The 21,279-nt window shown below is 38.9% G+C and overlaps 2 protein-coding genes across 2 annotated transcripts in view; one reads left to right on the top strand and one right to left on the bottom strand.

The window, feature by feature from the left end:
- Window positions 1-3,101: 3,101 nt before the first annotated feature.
- On the top strand, window positions 3,102-7,081 carry LOC131219388 (protein SPIRAL1-like 2). Its single transcript, XM_058214495.1, has 2 exons — window positions 3,102-3,431; window positions 6,741-7,081. Exons 1-2 carry the CDS (start codon window positions 3,147-3,149, stop codon window positions 6,819-6,821), a joined length of 366 nt encoding a protein of 121 aa, XP_058070478.1. The 5' UTR covers window positions 3,102-3,146; the 3' UTR covers window positions 6,822-7,081.
- A 2,673-nt stretch (window positions 7,082-9,754) lies between these two features.
- LOC131219389 (uncharacterized) overlaps window positions 9,755-21,279 on the bottom strand; it is a 33,686-nt gene continuing 22,161 nt past the window's right edge. Inside the window, exons 6-11 of the mRNA XM_058214496.1 lie at window positions 20,766-20,927; window positions 20,137-20,337; window positions 18,114-18,300; window positions 17,555-17,744; window positions 12,568-12,718; window positions 9,755-10,145 (exon numbers count right to left, since the gene is read on the bottom strand). Of these exons, the coding sequence (XP_058070479.1) occupies window positions 10,078-10,145; window positions 12,568-12,718; window positions 17,555-17,744; window positions 18,114-18,300; window positions 20,137-20,337; window positions 20,766-20,927 (959 nt within the window). The 3' untranslated portion in view covers window positions 9,755-10,077. The remainder of the gene's footprint in view (window positions 10,146-12,567; window positions 12,719-17,554; window positions 17,745-18,113; window positions 18,301-20,136; window positions 20,338-20,765; window positions 20,928-21,279) is intronic.

A 21,279-nucleotide genomic window follows, 5' to 3' on the forward strand; every position in this document is an offset into this window, starting at 1 on the left:
TCAGACCCACAGACCTTGCTAACGTTACACCCGCAAATCCATGTCGTACACCAGCAAATACGCTTCCGTCAACCAGCAAGTAAATATCTATATGCTAACCTTGCCTGCTACGGCTCTCTCTCTCTCTCTCTCTCTCTCTCTCTTACATATCTTTATACCAATTTTCAATGTATTTCCCTCTCCGACATAAAAATCGATCTCTAAAACCCAACTGCTCTCCATGCATATTTCTCTCCCACGGAGAAATCCCATGAAAACTCCAAAACCCACTGCAGGATATCTAACTAGCATTCTTCTTACCTTTTTCTTCAACAAAAAAAGGATAGACGGATATAGGGAGAGACATATAAAGAGAGATAGAGAAATAGAGTTGGGGCTATATTGGGCGGAATTTTTTGGCGCCAAACGAAAAGCTAAAGATGTGGTGTGGAGAAAGAATTTTGCAAAAAAAGAGGGATATTTATATCCCGGGTCGGGTCGGGTCGGGGTCGGTTCGGACCCTTCCGGTCCGGGTTTTCGGATCGGTTCTGTTCGGATACACCCTTATCCGAATCCAATCCGAAAAACGACCGGATCTGGATGGACAGATTCGATCAGGCTGATCTAGGCCGTCGGTTCTGTTCGGAACGGTACCGAGTCGGGTCGGATCTGGTCGGATCTACCGAATCGGGTCCAACTTGCCCACCTCTAATTATGAATGATAGATGTAGGTTAATATATGTTTATTTTGAACATGGATCTACCATTTACTGCTGGATTTGAATTATTTCTTATATTCAAGACATTTTTATTCAATTTTCAGGTATATTGTTGATTTTTTTCTTCCAAAATTTTATTGGGGGGGGGGGGGGGGGGGACATAGATCTAAGTTCTTTTAACAAATATTCTGTAAATTTACAAAAAATTATGGGGTTTTTTTTTTTTCTTTTTTAAAATTTACATAAATTTTCTCTAAGCTTAAAAAATAAAATAAAATTTCATTTTTTTTTTCTACAGATTTTTTTTAAACTTTTAATTATTATTATTATTATTATTATTATTATTATTATTTTTAAATGTTGCTTGGGAATCTTCTAATATTATGGATCTAATCATTTCACACATGCATTGATAAAAAAAAAAAATTTTCTACAATTTTTTTTTTTCTATTTTAGGGTTGATTTTATTGTTGTATTTTCTGATTTTTTTTTTTTTTTTTTTTTTTTTAAAATAATTTTATGAAAATTATATGATTATGATTATGAATGCTAGATATGGGTTAATGTGTGTTTGTTTTGAACATAGATCTACCATTTACAGCTAGATTTGAATTATTTTCTTATATATATTCGAGCCATTTTAATTAATTTTTTAGGTATTTTCTTCATTTTTTTCTTCCAAAATTTTACTGGGGGAATGATCAATCTATGTTATTTAAACATAGATATAATTTCTTTTGACAAATATTTACATTTTAGAGGTTGCAAATTTATTTTTAATGAATTTTCATCTTTTTTGGCAATGTTCAAAAGTTTTTATTATCATTATCATTATTATGGTTTTCAAAATCAGATTGGATATTACTTTCTTTTTATCAAAAATTTCACCTCTTGTATATCAAATATCAATACATGTTACACACTTTGTACTCTTCTCTTTATCTTATGGTTCTAATGTGTTATTGTTTTAAATAACTCCCCTGGAAGACAGTTAATATTCCAATTGTTGATAGATAATCATATTAGCAATATATGATATCAATTTCTGACATATATCAACAATTTATACCCAGAAAAATTAACACCACACCTTAAAGTCACCTGTTGGGACAACATTCTTACCAAAGAATGATCCGAGATACCATTGAATGCATGGTCAAAACAAAATATGATAGATTCTTGGATATCTCATTTCCTCCTATTTTTCTAATAATTATCCGTATTTTTTTTCTTAAAAAAAAATTCTAACCGATACGGGCCGATACAACCCAATATGACACTGATACTGATATGCGATGCCGTATCATATCATTTTTTTGCCGGGCCTATATGCCTGCTGATATCGACATCCAGTACCATGAATTTGTTCTTTAAAAGAATTTTGACTATTATAGGTCTGTTACGGCCTGTATTGTAATTGGCATACAATATCAAATACCTTGGTTGATAAGGGTCTGATACGGGGTTTTTTTTTTTCCTTTCAATTTTCTCTTAATTTTCCTCATTTCGTTTCATTTAAACCAGAGAGAGCTTAGAAAGTAACCGTTTAGAAAAAAAGCTTAAAAAGTCATCGTAGACTAGGTCTAGGTTTAATTTGAGGATCAAAACAACAGATTTGAGTGAGATTTGACGAAGTGAAGCAGAATGGACCATTATCAGAGAAGTCAGAAAAAAAGGTAAACCATGACTTTTCTTTTTTGTGTTTTCACCTTATTTTTATTGTATTTCAATTTAATGCCCCCAATTCACAATGTCATGCTTGATTTGTACTCAATTAGGGCCCATTTGGTTGACTGTCAATAGGTCAAGTCGATAGACTGCATTCTCATTAAAGAAAGGTCTGATCCACCATTATATACATGTCTAAATAGAAAAAAAGGATAGATTCTTGAATAGCCTCTTCTTTTAATAAAATATCTACCCATTCATAAAAAAAAAAAGAGTTTCCTTTGCATCTTTGCAGGCATTTTATCATCATACAGGCATCCTGAAATCAGTGACAGCACTGTTTAGTTGTCAGAAATCTTCACCAACCTCTTATCTGGTGTTTTAATAGATAACAGCTGCCCTTCTTACTGATAAAATCTGATGTTATCAATGAAAGAAAGGGGGGACTCCAACTTATTCTTAAATACTATGATGCTGTTACAGTACCTTTTGTAATTATGATGTCTGTATGCTCATAAATTAAAGAAAAGGAAGAATGAACTCCCAACTTATTTATAGATACTACGATGACATTACATCAGTTTTTGAAATTATGGTGCATTTCCATATGTCTTATCACATAATATTCTTCTCATATTTGCACATCTTTTGTTGATATTTTTATGTGTGATGCTGACTTTATGGAATGTGAGTTATCTTTGGATTTAATGTTTAGGATGTCTACTGAAATTTTGTGCATATATGGGCTTTTGATTATATAAAGAAAAGAAGTCTGATAGAATGGGTCGTGGAGTCAGCAGTGGAGGGGGCCAGAGTTCTTTGGGCTACCTTTTTGGGAGTGGTGAGGCTCCCAAGCCATCTCCAAATCACGCCGAGCCTGCTCAGAATCCACCACCACCAGCAGCAGCAGCAGCAGTAGCAGCAACAACAAATATTGGGTCTGCCCAGAAACCGGCTGCAGCTCAACCAGTTGACAACGCCAAACAGATTCCAGCAGGTATCCATGGGAACCCTGCTAACAACTACTTCCGGGCAGACGGGCAGAACAGTGGCAATTTCATAACGGTATGTGAATATATTCGTGATGACTACGCTATTTATTTTGATCAATTATGCACTTCACAGTTCACACCAACTGCCTACTGGCCATGTAACTTGGACGTGTTACATGGATGTGAGGGAGCTGACATCCTGGCTCGTAAAGTCATATTTGCATGTCCGTACAATTACTTTACATGATATAATATTATTTAAATAAAATGCTGCAATTGTTGTATTGTTAGAAATGGAAAAAATAAATATAAACAAAATAAACATACCCCATTTGTTAGATGCCTAAAAATGAGTTCATCTTATTTTAGTTAACAGTAATTATGTCTAGTAGATCTTGATCTGTAATATATAATCACTGTTAGCATGAACTTATTATGCATTAGAGATCTTAGATCAAGATCTCTAATACATAATTACTGTTAACTAAAATAGGAGTCATTTTTAGGTGTCTACCGAACAGGGCCCAAACATTAATTATTTCGTGGAAAATAAGAATAAAAAAAAGCTACTACAATTATTATTATTATTATTTTTTATATCAGCAGCATCTAGGTGCATCCGTTATGCTGACTCAAAATGGATTGGCACATTAAAATTCCTAAAAAATAAGTAGAGTGCGGTTGTTATTTAGCCTGTTGGTGATTAGAGGACATGGCACTTATTGACTGATATATACTAGGATGTTGAACACCCCACAAAAAAAAAAAAGAAAAGAAAAAAGAGAGACAGAGAAACCAGTTGGTGGCACCGGTTCAATTGTTTTATGTGATTTGTTGAGCTATGCATGTTTTATGAATAGATGAAATTGAAAACTCTCCACTTATTCTTCCACAATCTAATACACTATTTCTACCCTTCCAATGTTATGTTGGTATGACATGGATCTATGACAGTTTATATCTAGTTTGGACCAATATTGAAAACTGGACCAGAGGTTGAACTAGTGGCAAAAAGGGTTTGAAAACAGGACATCATCATTCACATCGCATAGTCGATATAATCATCATTGTTATTGTAGCCTCTCCCTGTACTTTAGGATGGTTTCTAGACCTCAAAAGGTTTGAATTGAACGTTACCGGAGAGTTCTCCAGTCACAGTCTAACCAGGAAGATTGTCCAGCCTAGTCCAGGTTTTAAAAGATTTGTTTGGATCGATCTGTAGTTTTTGTAATCTTTTTGTTTTTACTAGCAATTTAACACATGATTCCTTCTGATGCTATTTACTGTATATGTATAAGTGAGATCTCTGTTCATTTCAGCTTGCATCATTCCCATGCCATGTGTCGTAACTTGGCGGAATGTCTAGAACCCAAGACTTCTTCACACAACTAAATGTTTAAACCTTGCACTCTCCTCTGAGTTTTCAACTCAGAGCCAGATACCCAGGGTGTTGTCTTGACTGAACTTTTAACAAACTTAAAAAGTAGCAATTTATATAAAATACAAAGAATTAGGCCAAGGAATGGAAGATGAAAGAGTCATTGCAGTTATTTGCGGGTTACAGTTTGACCCCCATTTCGCAAGAGAAGAGATTAAGTATAGAGCAACGTTGTCAAATGTGATTGCTTATGCGCACGTGTGAAGAGATTGCATATGCCATGATGGCATTCTTTATTATGCGATGAATATGCGATCGCATATTGCCCAACATGACTTTATTTATTATTTATTATTTATTTTTGCAGTTTCAGTCACTCTTGCCTATAAATAGGCACTGAAATCCCTCATTTTCACTATTCTCTACTCTAAAACTTAAAATCTCTCACTCTCATTTATTCCTCCCATCCTCTTTTTTACTTATCTCTGTCTTTATGTTTGAAGTTTTTAATAATTAATTCTCTCAGTGTAGCTTGTAAATTGGTTTTTTTTTTTTTTAAAAAATTTATGTAAATATAACATAAGTAATTAACTTTATAACTTAATAAAACACTCAAATTACAATGAAATAAGTAAAATAAGTTATCCAATCACATTTACTAGTTAGTTAAAATTTCCCTAAAATTTAAGATTTTTTTCTTCAAAATCAACTCCCCCTCGTTTTTTTGAACGGTGATAATTTCATTAAAAGGCCAAAGCCAAAATATACAAAAGAATCAAATAAAAAAACAAAAGTCAAGCACCACTGCGACCAGCCCGATGGAAAAAGGATGCACCTATCTGAACCCAAAATCCATTCTTTTACAAAAGATTTACCCCTCCTAAACACATCTAAGGCTTGTTCTCAAAGCAGCGAGCATTTCTTTCTAACCATAACACCCAAAGCCCTGCTAAACCACTCATTCTCCGTAATCTCTGCTCTAATTTTCCACAACCCCCATCTTGCCAAGATAGAAGAAAATCATCTATTGAGCCTGCGAGCACCCTTAGCACCCCAAATGGTTGGAAAAAATGATCCCACACGTCCCTTGTGAAAGGGCAGCGAAGAAACACATATTTCCTTCTTCTTTTTTTTTGTTTTTTTGTTTTTTTTTTGAAAGCGATCACATATGCGATTTGACAACGTTGCTATAGAGATGGTCAGTTTTCTTGGGTCTGCCTATTGAAAGGATTTGTACACCATGTTTTACTCACAATTTTAATCTGAGAGCTTTGCTAAGCTTACACGCTTTTGCAATAAAGCTGGTGTACATGCCACACACGTACCAGCATGGTTATATGTGCGAGATCTAATTCATCGATCAGGTTGGTCCAGCATTCTACACGTTTTTTCTAAAAGAAAATCTGGTCCAGTATGCACATGAGCCCCAATATTTGAAACAGGCGGGTGGGTTAGAAACCTTCAACTAAGTTTTTCAGAGCCATACATTTGTTTTGCATACTGTAGCCGACCTGACCATTGGATCAACCTAATCCTTGGGCTAGTGCATTAACACAGGGTGCCCATCTGATGGATGGTGGATCTTGGACCCATTGTGCCATGCTGGTACTTGTGTGGGGGTGTACATGGCTATGTGGAGAATGTGGGACTGTTGTATAAGTGGTCGCCATTCAGAGTTCAACTCTGCTTGAAGTGTGCCCTTATCATGCCATGTCACCAACTCTGCTAGGCTAGCAATAGGGCTGGGACTTGGTGTTGAGGCCCAGGCACCTATTTGCCAGTTGAAGTAGGCCACATTTTTTCATTAGGAGGCTAGCCCAAGCCTGTTTTCGTTGGGTTGGTAGAATTTCGAGCTTGATTCATAAACAGAGGCCCCTCAGTGAACGGGCCGATTGCAGCTCAATGCAATCGTGGACCATTGATATCTCTAGTTTGTGCCAGTAGCTCTTGTTTTTTGCCATCTATCCTAGGTTTTCGTAACTGTGGGAGTGTTTCCTGCTACAGGAGCGGCCTTCAACCAAGGTTCATGCTGCCCCTGGTGGCGGTTCTTCCCTTGGCTACCTCTTTGGCAATGGTGTTAACTGAGCACCTTGTGCCCTCAAGACGCATGATGGAAATTCTTACTGTTTTTAGATTCATAGCTGAAACAAAACTGGGATTTACTATGGGCTTAAATGCAACTTTCTTATTATATGATGTAATATAGCTGTCTTCTGTTGTGTTTGTTCTCTACTCAAAGATCAGGAATAGGGGAAGGATTTGTTGTTTTCCTGATCTTTTGCTGTTAAGAATTGTGTTTATCTTTCCATTATGGGTATTATAATCTCATTGCTGATATAACTGTAGTTTTGGTGGAACCAGCTATAAGGCAGTGCCGAGTATCTGTATTGATTTGAAAGCTTACAGATAATTTCATGGTATATTTTCATTAAAAAAAAAACAAAAAAGTAAAAGGAAATTGAATCCCAAAGATAATTTTGACACGATGATCTCATCGGCACCTGATGTTTCAGTTTACAAAGTGTCTGCTCTCTCTCTCTCAATCAAACTCAGGGTTAATGTCGTACGTATCTGGCCAAGTGAATTCATCATTTGTTGTTAATTCATTTTGATCATATAAAATTGCCCACACTTGAATGTTGTTTCAGACTGTAAGTTGTCCATTGACGCCATTGTTGTGGCTGATGGGTTACATCTTTGTTGATTTCAGACTGTAGGTTGTCATTTGTTGATTTTTTTGTGGCCCACATGAATTGGCAGCAGCCCACATAAATGGCCTACTTTGTGTTGCTTACCATTTTCATGGCATGGATTTAGTATGCAAGTGGGCATGCTGGCAGTAAAGAAAGACTATATTTCGGACCTGGCGTGCAAAGGCGTTGGCGCAGATTGGGTACTCAGGACGGGGATTAGGTGGGGTGTGGTGATGTGCTCACTGAGACGTGTGTTTTATAACGTTGCTGTCCATCCATTTTTTCCAGCTCATTTTAGCATATATACCCAAAAATGAAGCCGCATAAGTAGCCTAAACATGGACATTATCATCATTATTCCACCCTGATGGTCAGTATCATAAAGAAATGAGAAATTTCATAGGTATGGCAATCAATCATGTCGGTCACCACATCAGCAGACAGCATAAGATGGGTAAAAACCCCAGACACCCACAAAGGTGGTGTCATTAGGAGTTAGGTTTGGGGACGTTTGGGTTGATCGACAAAGCTCTAGTTGAAACATGGATGTACCAAGTGGGTTGATCGACAAAGCTCTAGTTGAAACATGGATGTCCCAAGTGGGTTGATTGGACCACAGATTGAAAATCAGGGTGCATGCAGACTGCTCATGGAAACAGAAAATGCTCTGCATTTCTGCCATAACTGTTCCCTAGCGGATGCAATTTGCCGGATTTCAGGAGAGTGTTTTCGTCTTGCCTGCTTCTCATGCTCGTTGAGGCATCATGCAAACACAATGGATCGAATTGCAACTTGGGTGGGTCGGATTGGGTAGAGGGTCAAAGCAAACCAACCGAACTCAAAGAGGACGCAACCCCACTTGCGTGAATTCCAAACCTAGGTGCCCAACTGGAACCCAATCCAATTTCCTCACCCAATATGAACCCAAAATTTCCGATTGGGTTGGCGTTTTCCAACTTCAACCCAACCTGAAGGGACTCATGTTGGGTTTGAACCCACAAGTTGCACCTTTAATGCGAACTCTCAACATGTATTATAGTCCATGATCTGAATTTAAAGATCCATGGACAGACTACCCCTCGCTCTTCCTGCCACCCTCAAAAAAGAATTTGCATGGCCCATTGGAATGATTGCTTGGGGGTGGGATGGGAGCATCTTTGCTATGGGCCTTTTGATGATGGGGCCTACTGCAGACAGATTCCAATTAGCATGTATGTTTTTTCAGATTGAGGGATAAATTTCTGTTTTAAAGATGGTATCTCAAGCATCCATTTCACTGGCAAAGGTGATGTGGATCCTTATGATTTGGATTCTTGAACAATCCATAGTTCCCTTTTTTTACACAGAAAAGACCTTCATTAATAGTTATGATCTAACCTCTCTAGAAAATCCTTGACCTGAGTGATGATCTGGGTAATAAGATTGGGGTTCTCAGTTTGTACAGGTGAGGCCCTTGTTTAGGTGATCGAGAAGTTTGATAACATGCTGGGGAGTTTGTTTGATGGTGCATCCCATCCCGTCCTAATGAATGGTGCTCTCAAGAAAAAACAGATATGGAGACGAAAAAAACACAATTGCCTAAATTATGTATTGCCCTGTCCCTAAGAAATTAAATACCCCGACACTTGGTTAAACTCGCACTGCCAAGGGTTCAAACAAGTCTTTTAGGATTATCCACGCCCAATCCAAAGACAGTTGTTCCACAACCCAAAAACTTTTAAAAATTCTGCCCGAGAGATTTAAGAGAATTGAGAGATTTTCTGAGTGACTTCCAAGGCACTTATTTGTTGGCAAGCAACACTTCTGTCTTTTCATTTGAACCAATGACATTATTCTAATTTAATTACAACAGTTAACTATAACTAAATTGGTCAACATACTTCTACATGGGTGCCTCATCATAGACTACTCAAAGGGAGAGTCTACCATTGACTAAACCCTTGGCTAATGCTGGATTCATAAAGATAAAAGTTGTAAAACTCAAGGCTCTAAAGCTCCTCTCGATGATATGCACATGCAAAGTGCGGCAAAACGGACACAAGCAGCCCACTGCCCATGCAAAGTGTGGCAAAACGGACACAAGCAGCCCACTGCCCATGCCATGCGGATAGTGCTTTGCATTGCCTTCACAGTGCTTCTAACTCAAACCCTTGATGTGGTAAAATCCAATTTCTTCTCTCTGAGCCACAAATCCTCTAAACCTCTCATATATATAAAATCATAAAAGGAAACTTCTTAAAAGATACAATTTTTTTGTGGGAAAATGATTTTTTTTTTTTCCATATATTTAGGAATACCCTAGGGGGGAGGGAGGGAGGGAGAGAGTGTATGATGTCCTTTTGATTTCAGAGACTAATATAGTTCATAAACTGTGGTTCAATATCTACAACAACTTTGCCAGGTCTTAGACAAGCATCAGTGTTCAAACCTATGTCCTACGAAAATGGCAGTTAAATATCGGGTTTGCCGCCACGTGTTTCAGCATGGTTCTACTCAACCACATTCATCTAATGGGTTCTGCCAAAACCCAAATCTGCTGACTTGGGTCATGCGTGGAGAACATGTCCAACGGAACTCCTCAACGTAATATGGTGATATCATCAGCTCATTCTCTGCTAGAAAACTCCCTCATGGCTCACGTATCTGCTTCAAGTTGGTCTTGTTATTTGTCCATTGCTCGAAGGGATGTGTTCTTTCATGGCTGTCATTGAATCATCTGATAGTGTGACAAGAAATATGCTACAATTCAGATATAACATTAACAGTCATCAAGATGCATGCATATAAAATGTGTTTGATGACTAGAAAATTCAAGGATGCATTTGGATGCTCTGTTGAAGTGAAATGCAATTCAACATGGGAGAAATGACTAAACTAAGGTGATGACAATTGATTCATATTAACAACCAAACCCGAAATTGCAATTCAATGTGTTTCAGGGACTGAAAATTATCATAATTCGGATTTGGGGCTAGTCCCTCATTGCAGATAGAGCTGGGCATCGAGTCGAGTCAGACCGAGTTACCGACTCGAGCCGATTTTGAAATAGGCCTGACCCGAACTCGACTCGACTTGGTACCGAGTCCAGCATGCCTGAACCGATCCGAGTCCGGGTCTAGCCTAGACGAATCCGACCCGGTCAAAAGCACCGAGAGAGAGAGAGAGAGAGAGAGAGAGAGAGAGAGAGAGAGAGAGAACCCTGACTACTAGAGCTGGACACAACCCGTGATGGTGGTGGGTGACTACTAGAGCTGGACACCGATCGACTTGAAAGTTGGGTTCAGGACGAACTGAGCTGTGTAACTCGTCCCTAATGAACTCGGTTTGGCTTGACTCGATCCTCGATTCAAAGGAAGCTGGTTTGAGAAGAAAACAAGCAAAATCTGGAAGAAGCTCCTTTGATTTGCATGTATTCAATAATGGCAGATTGAGACTTCATAGATGAAGGACCACCATTTCAATGCTTCAGAGGGTTACTAGCAATAGTTGATGACATACGAAAGTGGAGAGATATCAATGAGCTGCAGCTGTCATCGAACACACTATTGATTCTAGGCATGACAGGTGGCATGAGCATTAAAGAGCAGTCAACTTTGGCTGCAAGGGCAGAGCTCGAGGGAAGAGTCCAGCGAAGTTTTATTTCTTCCTATGACACGTGGGCTTATAGAAAAAGCTGTGGACACATGACACAAGGAGGTTTGCTTTTTCAATTTGCTTTCAGATATGGAATCGGGTTTCTAAGATTGAAGAAGTTCAAGCGGAAGATTCTCCAAGGAGGATCGATGACAGAACTCATGCATCATTCCCAAAATGGGAGGGGGTGCTAGAGCCTTCGTACAGTTGCAAAAGAGTTCTTTTCCAAAGAATGCAGATTTTCAGAAGTAGCGGAGATGGAGTATTATTACTGCTAGTGAGGTTGAATCTGTTGTCTTACAACATTCGATGTTTGGGATTAAAGAAGCAGAAACTAATACTAAGTTGTTTGAAGCATAGGTACGATTGTCAATGCAGACCGTGAGTTATCCAAAAACAGAGGCCCAGGCTGAGGGTTTTTAATATATATATATATATATATATATATATATATATATATATATATATATATATATATATATATATATATATATATACCCGAATCCGAGTCGAGTTGGTTTCAGATCGAGTTGAGTCGAGTTACTGGGTAACTTGAACTCGACTCGGTTTGAGTACGGATTGGGCGAATCCTTCTCGGTTCGGACCAGACTTACCCATCCGGTTCGGTTCGAATCGGGTCCAAACGAGTCGGACAAGTTGAGTTAGGCGAGTCAAGTCATCCCGTGCTCACCTCTACTTGCAGAGGGCCTAATACCCATCTCCACTTTTGTTGAATTGGACACAAGAACTGATCATCTACAGACAATAACACCATTTCCGCTAACATGCTACTCACGTAGAACATCTATACCATGAAAACGGCAGGTCCAACCATCAAGACCATCCTCATAAAAAATTAGGCTGACAATCAATTCACACTGTTGGTTGCCTGTCAACTCCAACTGCGTGACCCACCTGATGTGCAGACCAGCCTGTTTTTCTGCCATGTGATCTTCATGGTGGGTCCCACTGTTTTCATATTATGGATGTCTGTCACAAGTGGCATGTTGGTGAGAAAGATGGTATGGCACCACAAGTTGCAGTGCCGTTGCCCATAGGTGATTAGTTCTAATTGAATAATTGTTCAATAGAGCATATCCAAACATGACCCAAAGCATTTAGACAGATGTATGTTCTCCACTGGAGAAACACAGGGTTTGAAATAAATGAATATCAGGAGGGCTGCTTGCTCCAAAATGAGATGCAATCAACAGGAACTGCACGTGATAGTATTTGGGTGTGTTGTGAATGTTGGTTTGCGCTTCCGGCACTTTATCAATAGTTAAGATGCTTGCAGTGATGCTGGAAACCAGAAATGTGTTATGTTGGATATAGTTTTTCCACCCAAATTAATATCAGCTCAATTCATGGTCCTCCCCAAAGCAAAATGGATTTTTGATTTGGGCAGAAAGCATCGTGCTTGTTCACCACCCTCAGTGACATTTAAGATGCAGTCTGAGTTGTTAAGCACTTGGGCGTGTAAGAAACACCAATTATGTCTATACCTAGATTTGTCACTGACGAGCCCATTTCTACAGATGTAGAAACAGAAGAGTTCTCACAGGGACCTCTTGTATCCAGTTTGTGCAGAGCATCTGAGCCATCATCTTTTGAGCCTGGATTTGGCACTGCCAATGGTTCTGAGTTCTCTGGGGCCTGCCAGAAAGCCAAGTTCAGACACAAAGTGCAAAGAGAAACAGATATGTTTACACTGAAACAAGCACAGATTCAATTTTATGAGGGAAACGATCCTCCAAGTGGTAGTTTGGATGCAAGGAAAATTCCATGGAACTTGAAGAATAGAGAAGAATTATTTTAGAAAAGCAAAGATTCTAGCATTTGGATGCACCGTGGAACTTATCATTTAAGACAGAAAAAGGTCTAAAATAGAGAAGAATTGCTACATATAATTCTTCAATCCTCCAAATAATTGCTACAAACTTGATACAATCCAAAATTACAGCAGTTAAATAAAGATTAAATAAATACAAATATGTGGAATCACTCGATAAGAAAACCCTATGGAATCACATCAAAAGGATCTAGAGGTATGGTACCACTAGATTCTAGAAGAATCACTTTCCTAGACTCCTAGTGCTAGAATTCCATCACATGAAACTAATGAAGAAAACCTCATTCAAATAAATCAAATGATCGAGCATTCTGTGTCTCATATGTATCACTCTTGCCTTGATATAAGGCTACAAATACCATCAAGAATAATCTAGAAATAAGTTTCTATGATTCTCATATGTTTACTTTCTATTGGGCCATGCTAGTAACACCTTTTATTATTATTATATCATTGATAATTTCTTCATAAAAGGCTGAGGCTAAAATAATACAGGGTCCCAGAACCAAAAGAAAATTACAACTCCGACCACCTATCTGGAAAATGGCTGACCACCTTTGATGCAATTGCCCACTACATAAGATGATATTTAGCCCTCCTAAAGACCTCCAATTCTTGACCCTTCCTGTTCCTAAAACAACAATGATTTCTTTCCAACCATATGAACCAATTTCCCGCTAATAGAACTATTTGCCAAACTTTTTTCCCAACCTTCCCTATGACTCTACCGTGCCACATTAAAAAGAAATTATCTATAGAATTCGGTACTACCCATGCTACTCCAAATAGATTGAAGAACCACTCCCATATCCTCTTAGCAAATGAACAATGGATAAAATGATGATCCACCGATTCCTCATCTTGAAAGCACATCAGGCATGCATTCGGAATGATCATCTTCCTCATGTGAAGGTTGTCCACTGTTAATACTTTCTTTCTTCCCACAAGCCAAGCAAATGCTGCTACCTTTGGAAGAACGCCGTATCGCCATATGAAACTTGTCGGGCTTGCCCCTTTGCTTTCCATCCCACTTAACGACTTGTAGAATGATTTCACTGAAAATTTACCAGACTTAACCTTTTTCCACATCAAGGAATCTTACTCGGAAGGCACCGGATGTAAATTATATAGCAACCCCACCAGATTTATGAATTCGTCAACCTCTTCATCTACAAGATTCCTTCTGCATATTGGAGTCCAGATAACTTCCTTGCCTTTCAACTCAATGCAACTAGCCACCCTCAAATCTCCCTTTAGAGCTATCCCCGCTAATTGTGGAAATTTTTCACTTAATTTTTAATCCCCCACCCATATATGCTCCCAAAATCTAATGTGTTTCCCATCTCCCAAAGAGAACCTGATCCCTTCCCAGACAATCTTTTGGTGCCGCCACAATTTCCCACCTCCCACGTTAGTAACACCTTATTCAACTCAATCTGTCGTACTGGCCTTTGATAACTTTTACCAAAAGAAGGGAAATGAATCAACAAAAAAAAAAAAAGGTCCACCTTCTGCTCTCTATTTATATACAACTGAATGGCCATGGGGGCTGTAAGCTTTTGTACAAACCCCATTTTTACTTGCACATTTTGTATACTTCTACAAGAAGCATCTTATGTGCTCAACAGTCCAATCAGTTAACACTAAGATATGGATTTAGATCAAAATGAGTGTTGAGATGGAATTTATAAAGCTGAACCTAAGATTTAGGACAAGGCTATGATGATGAATAACCGTTGCTTTCATAATTGCAGTGGCTCCCTCTTGGAAGTCCTTAGGAAGGTTTTTATGCGTATCGGGGAGTGGATGTCCTCAGTTTCAGCGGGTGTTTTTCGCTGGCTGCGGCTAGCTGTTGTATTCTTTTGCCTGTTGACTCTTTTAATAAAATATATTTCTCATAAAAAAAGAGAAAAAACTGTAATTAAGGTTATTTTTGTATAGCATAGAACGGAGAATGAGGGCCAACACTGCCACAACAAAGCTCACTTTTTATTTTGTGGGGAGTTTCCCACAAGACAATGAGCTTTGAAGTTTCCTTTTCAAAAGAATACATCAAATTCTGTGGTTCTGAGGATCTCAGTGCAAAACGACAAAAATGTATATGATGTGATGGATGCAGGATTTGCCAAATCTTGATTGTGGAAATTGGCATCTTCAGAAATAATCTCTCTTCACTAAGCTGATGTGCATACAGCTATCAGATTTCAAAGTTGAACCTCCATAGATTTTTCCCATCTTTAGTCATGGATGATGGCGTGACAAATTCAATATACATGATAACATCTTCTGTACAATGCATTCTGATGCCTACAGATAAACGGATTTACAGTTATTGTGAATAGTATAAGAAATAACAGTAATAGATTAATCAATGCGTTAAACGAACAATCAGGCTGCCTTTGGATACACTACTGATTGAATTGAAGTAGTTAATTAAATTCAAAATGGGCGATTCACAATTAACTTGGCAGTAGTTAAATAAAGTCAAAACGCTGAGTTGAAATTACCTTGGCATTCATATTAAAGAGCCAGGCTCCAAATCGCAATCATCTTACTTTCAAGCTGGACGTGAAAGGAATTACAGCTGCAATTTGACTGCTACTTCATTATGGAAACTTGGGTGGATGTGAAAGGAATGTTACTGCAATTTGCGGATGGGTGAATGGTTTGGGAGACTATCCCCTCCTCTCCACTTCTTCTTCTGCTTAATTATGAATGCTTGGAAACTACATTGAGGCCAGTGATGTTGAATCTTCTAAAACTATATTGCTACATCTTTTAACTTTTGACATTGGCTACTTATCGGTCTACCCAACACTCTGGTTAAGCCAGTTAAGCCTGAACCTGGTTCATGCTCTTTGGCAATTGAGATTCATGGTGTGCTGTTACGGGGCTGTAAAGGCCAGTACGTAAAGGTAAGGTGGCAACCGTTACATGTTATAGGGTCGTAATGGCTGTAACGACCGTTACGGAAAAAATGACCCATAACGGCCACTATAGCCCCTATAATGGCCCGTTACGGAAAAAATGACCCATAACAGCAGCTACAACCCCTGTAATGGCTAGTTATGGAAAAAAAATGACCCGTAACAGCCCATTACCCCCCCACCCCCCCAAACAAAAAATACTAAAATAAATAAATAAAAGCTATAATGGTCCATTACAGGACCAATACAGGTTTTTCAGTTTTTTTTTTTTTTTCAATAGAAAAGAAGTGATCATAACAGCCATTACAGCCCGTATCGTAAAGGTAACGGTGGTGGCCGTTATGGCCACCATTACCATTGCGGTATACCTTGGTTGAGATGCTGTTTGGCTGACTATTTCCTTTATGGCATTGCTTATGAACTCAAAAGCAAGGTTCACTTGCTCCCCCCATCCCTGCTAGCATCTACAAAGGGACTCTAGAGAACTACAAAAATTGAGGCCCATGCAGGTTGTTGGTCATTTTCCCATACTTTTGTGGGTGATTATTGCAGACACTCCATTTTGGCATTCTACTAAGGATTATATATGAATATCATATTTTTTAGTCCATTTTGTCAAACGTAAATACGAGTAGGACATAAAGTTCCAAGTCTTTCCTTCTATAAACGCTTCCCCACGCCTTTGCATATAAACACATGCATCACTTATAGCTCTTTTTAGGCTTTGAATTCCATCTATCACATGAGGGTGAAAATTTCCTCAGAAAGACCACTCACATGCATGATAATATCTTTTTGATTTTGAATTGCTTTCTAGGTATAATGAGTTGAGATGCATGAGTGACTCTTCTAATGTGTTGAGATGACATGACTCATGACTCTTCTAACATGTTGAGTTGGGTGAATGGATTGACAGACTACAGAACAGATTCTTTGGCTAGGGCTGATGCCAAATTCGCTTCTCTAGGCATTATATACAAAGAACTTGCGAAGGAGGATACAAAAGACCCGATATTATTTATGATGAAAGATAATCTCTGAGGTTCTAACAGATTATCCTTGAAGATTGACGAACTAGGTTGAAGATATTAGGGAGTTGTTTTGGTGATCTTTTTTTCTTTCCCTCACTCTTTGGGAAGGAAACTGGGGCAGATATCAAAATGCAATGAGATTGTTATATGCAAACCTTGGAATTTGAGGACCTCCTTTTTCGAATTGCATTCTAGGAATAACGTCTTGAGATGGGTGAATGACATGTTAAGATGGCATGCAGTAAGTTGTGACTTCTAACAGGTTGAGATGGGTGACATGATTGGAATACTGCAGAACTGAGGGCTGGATAAGAATATCCTTCTTTAGCTAGGGATGACACCAAATTCACTTCTCTAGGCGTTATATAAAAAGAAACAGACAAAGAGGACACAAATCGACCTGTTATTGTTTACAATGAAAGTTAACCTCCAAGGTTCTCATGGTTCATCCTTGGAGGTTAGCGAATTGGGTTCAAGAGATTAGGAAATGGTCTTGAAGATCTCCTTTTTTCATCTCTTAGAGAAGGAAACTCTGAGGTGAATACATAACATAGGTCCTACTTCTGTCCGGTACCACTGTGGTTTACGGTGGTACTGGTACCACCGAGGTGCATCCCAATATTAATAAAGAGCATACTGTAATCAAAAGCCTTCAATGCAATAACAGGTGTAGGGCACAAACCATCTCTGGCTGATAAACATCAACATTAGTTGAATTGTTCGAATCGGATGTAGATTCTTTGCCATGAATGTCATCATTTTGCCTGTGATCTGATCTTTTTACTTCTTCGTTGAAAACTCTAGCAGTCTTTGATTTAGGATCATAGCCATCATTTGACTTAACATCACCACCTTCCACACCCATCCTTTTCCTGACAAGGAGGAATATCACTAAAATGAAAAATATCCACAATGAGATTATTGCATGCAAAGAACTTCGAATGAACCAAAATCACTTGCATGAGGTGGCCCCACTGTGTAGATGATCTGGTATAAAATCAGGCCAGCCAACTCATCAAGTGGCCTAGGTATGTATGAAAGCAATGGCTGGTTTAAAAAAATTCCCCAGGGTACACATTGAATATGCATGCATGGCCCACCTGATATGTTTGATTAGTATGATTTCTGAGGCCAGGTCATCCACACAGTGGACCACCTGATGCCTGGTTCTTGTCCACCACATGCATGTCCGGCTCAATTAAAAGTGCACGTGAGCTTAACGGAACTCACTGTATTCTTACCTGCTGATGTAAGCATTAGCAGCAGGGTCAAAGCTTGCCTTGTACGAAAATAATATGCCACGTAGTTGTTTTCCATCAATATTAGTTTCAATTGTATACCCATAGTGGAATGCTTCTGTAACCTTGGCTTCGAACATATTCTCGCCTGCAGGCTTAAATTCATATGATGATTGGAAGTTCTGTTTTCCTGCATTGCAACAGAACTCTTACATCCACAGCTAACATCCTTGAATAAAGGTTACCCTGCAGTTTCATACTCTGCTAAAGAAGTTGAAATACATTTCTTTTATGAGGATGCCAATGACCCATCTGCAAGTGCCCAACAGAGTGCCCCTCATGTGCCCAAGTGGCAAACATCCGTGAGATTCAGGCCATTCATCAGGTGGGTCTCAAGGTGAATGCACCCTAGCCCAAACTAAGCTTGGCCCACTCATGAGATGGGCCACACTTGCATGCAAAAATTGATAGACAATGAACATATGCATAGCCCACCTCGTAAGTGGAACATCCTATTTTTGGGCTAGGATGCTCTAAATGTTAGGCCTATCAGATGAACGGATTGGATCTCACACCCACCTGCCACTTTGAAACATGTGGAGCGATTGTGCTTTGCACACCCTCAATTAGCATGCCTGTTTCATGATTATTTTCTATGGATACAGCTGGAAGAAAAGGTAAGAGAAATGACACGTGATATATGATTTAATCATGGCAACAATGATTAAATGGTCCCAAAGATTTTTACTTATCACAGACCGCCTTAAACTAATTAGAGAAAGACTGCCTCGAAATAGAACCAAGTAAAGAAAGACTGCCTCAAGATAGAAATAGCCAAGGAAAATAGGGGTGAATGCAACAGGACCCAATGGAAGCGTATGCAACAGCACCATTTATGCATGCAACTATGCTGCCCATAATAGTGACAAATTGGAATTAGAGTTTCTGTTAAATGCCTTGAGATGAATAGATCTCAATAAATATAGACTGGCAATTTAAAAAGGCAACATGAAGTAGGTGCAAATACAAACAACCAAGGTCATTCATTACATCCTACTCGGAATGGCATGGTCATGGAATCCATGAGAAGGAAATGGGTGTCTCTAGCACTTGGTCATATTCGTCAATGGAGTTGGGTCGTCAACAGGCCAGCTGTCACCCATCAGGCTTCTAGGCCTAGCCAACCATGAGTTGGGTCCATGCTTGGACTGATTTTCACACCCAACAAGTGAACAGGCCCTGATCTGATTACATTTCCTATTGAGGCCTGGCGAAACTCATTTCTAGTACTGTTTATGGGTCTTACCAGGGCTGGGTGCCTGTGGGTTCGGGCAGGCCCAAATTTCAGGCTTGAAAGATAAATGAGCTGGGCTCAGACAGACCCAAGCCTGGGTTCAACTAAAGGCGACAGTCGGCTGGGCTAGGGTTGGTCGTAGCCCATCCTAATCCCTTAAACCTTGCTGGCCCTAATGGGGCTGAAAAGCCCACTATGAGCCCTATAAAATTTATGCTTTTTTTTTTTGGGTGGGTGGGGGGGTAACCTCCATCAACAATAAAATCCTACATATGAACTGTTTGGATTGTTGAAACATGACCCCAGATAAAATGATGAACTTTCGACTACACATGTACATGAAATGAGAACCATTCACAAGTGTCATTAATCCATTATAGGCTATAACGGTGGCTCGCCTAATGATTGGATCGGGTTAACAGGCTGGGCTGGGCCATTCCCAGCAGCCCTGGCCCTATAGGCAACAGGGTTTGGTTGCCCACGGTGGGCTGGGTTGGGCCAGGCTGCCAGACTCATTGCCACCTTGGGCTCAACCTGGCCATTGACACCCCTAAGATGGGAACTTTGAAAAGGATGCCTTAAATGTGTTCAAAACTTTTGAGAACTTAGTGTGAAATGGCATGCCCATGTCATAGCCAGGGGACAAAGCATAGAATTGAAGTGCAGACATGAGGCAAGGAGACATTTGAGTATCAGGTAACAAAGACATTAGAGTAGAGCAGATCAATTCACCTGGTTGAACATAACTTTGCAGAGTTTGCAGAGGCACTGGTTGCAACAAATCAGGCACCATCATAAGCTTTGGCAAATCTCTCTCATTTTCAGATCTAATAGCAGGAAGAAGATATTGTTCTTGACACTTCTTCTTCAGTTCTCTCCTAAGAGAGAACTTTTCCTGCGTTTGTTCGCCTTGCCCATTTTCCATTGAAATATCTAGAAACAGATCTAGTAGTAAGTAGCCAATGATCACCAAATTTCATATTCAACTAAAACAAAAGGGTTTTGCTCTCTACATCCCACCTAGAAGGATTTGTACATAACCCATTTTCCATTTTGGGAATAACTAAAATAGGATGAACTTGCTAGTTCATTTCCTTAAATGCAAATTCGGTGTGTTCTGTTTCAATTATTCCCAAAATGGCAAATGGGTGTATGCAAAAAGAAGAAGAAGAAAGAAAGAAAGAAAGAAGGAAGGTGGGTTTAAATAGTTGCTCCCAAAACTAAACCTAAAAAGACCAGTCAAGTAGCCGTCATAAAACCCAATAAAAAAGAAGAGAGAGGGTAAAAGCCAACTATAGAGAAGAAAAACCAAAAACGTAAAACAAATAAGCAGCAACATAAGAAACTGAAAATAACGAAACCTGTGTATAGATAGTACATATCATCCAGGGCCTCAAGATTCTGATTGCAACCACCAATGAACACCAGAATACCCTTCTGTGGATCCAAACAGTCTCCAGCAACAGAAAATCTGGAAGAAGGCCCTACACCTGCATTCGCTACTTTGTTCCAGACACCAGTATCTGCTAGGACATTGACACAAAAGGTGATTGATGGGAACACAGTCTAAAATTACAGATGAAACACAAGCTATTTTTAAATTTGAAGGTGTAAAATGTTAAGGACTGGATCCCCAAATATACCTCATGTACAGCGGATGCATTCTTATAAAATACGTATTATTCATGATTTGACTCGTATGATTCAGATAAAATCGGATAATAAATTACTCAAATCAGTGAAATGAAATGTTTTTCTTTCTTTCTTTTTTTATTTTTATTTTTGGATGAAATGTACAATTTACTTTTTTTTTTTTTTACAAAAAAAAATATCATAAGTAACGTTTTTTTAAAGAAGCCATGATTAAAAACTTCA

The sequence above is a fragment of the Magnolia sinica genome, chromosome 11, assembly GCF_029962835.1.
Source record: "Magnolia sinica isolate HGM2019 chromosome 11, MsV1, whole genome shotgun sequence".
NCBI lineage: Eukaryota > Viridiplantae > Streptophyta > Magnoliopsida > Magnoliales > Magnoliaceae > Magnolia > Magnolia sinica.

Excerpts from the sequence above, each read along its gene's own strand:
- LOC131219388 (XM_058214495.1), top strand. The coding sequence starts at position 3,147 with ATGGGTCGTGGAGTCAGCAGTGGAGGGGGCCAGAGTTCTTTGGGCTAC. Across the intron at positions 3,432-6,740 it reads ACAGTGGCAATTTCATAACG|GAGCGGCCTTCAACCAAGGT; the intron begins GTATGTGAATAT and ends TTCCTGCTACAG.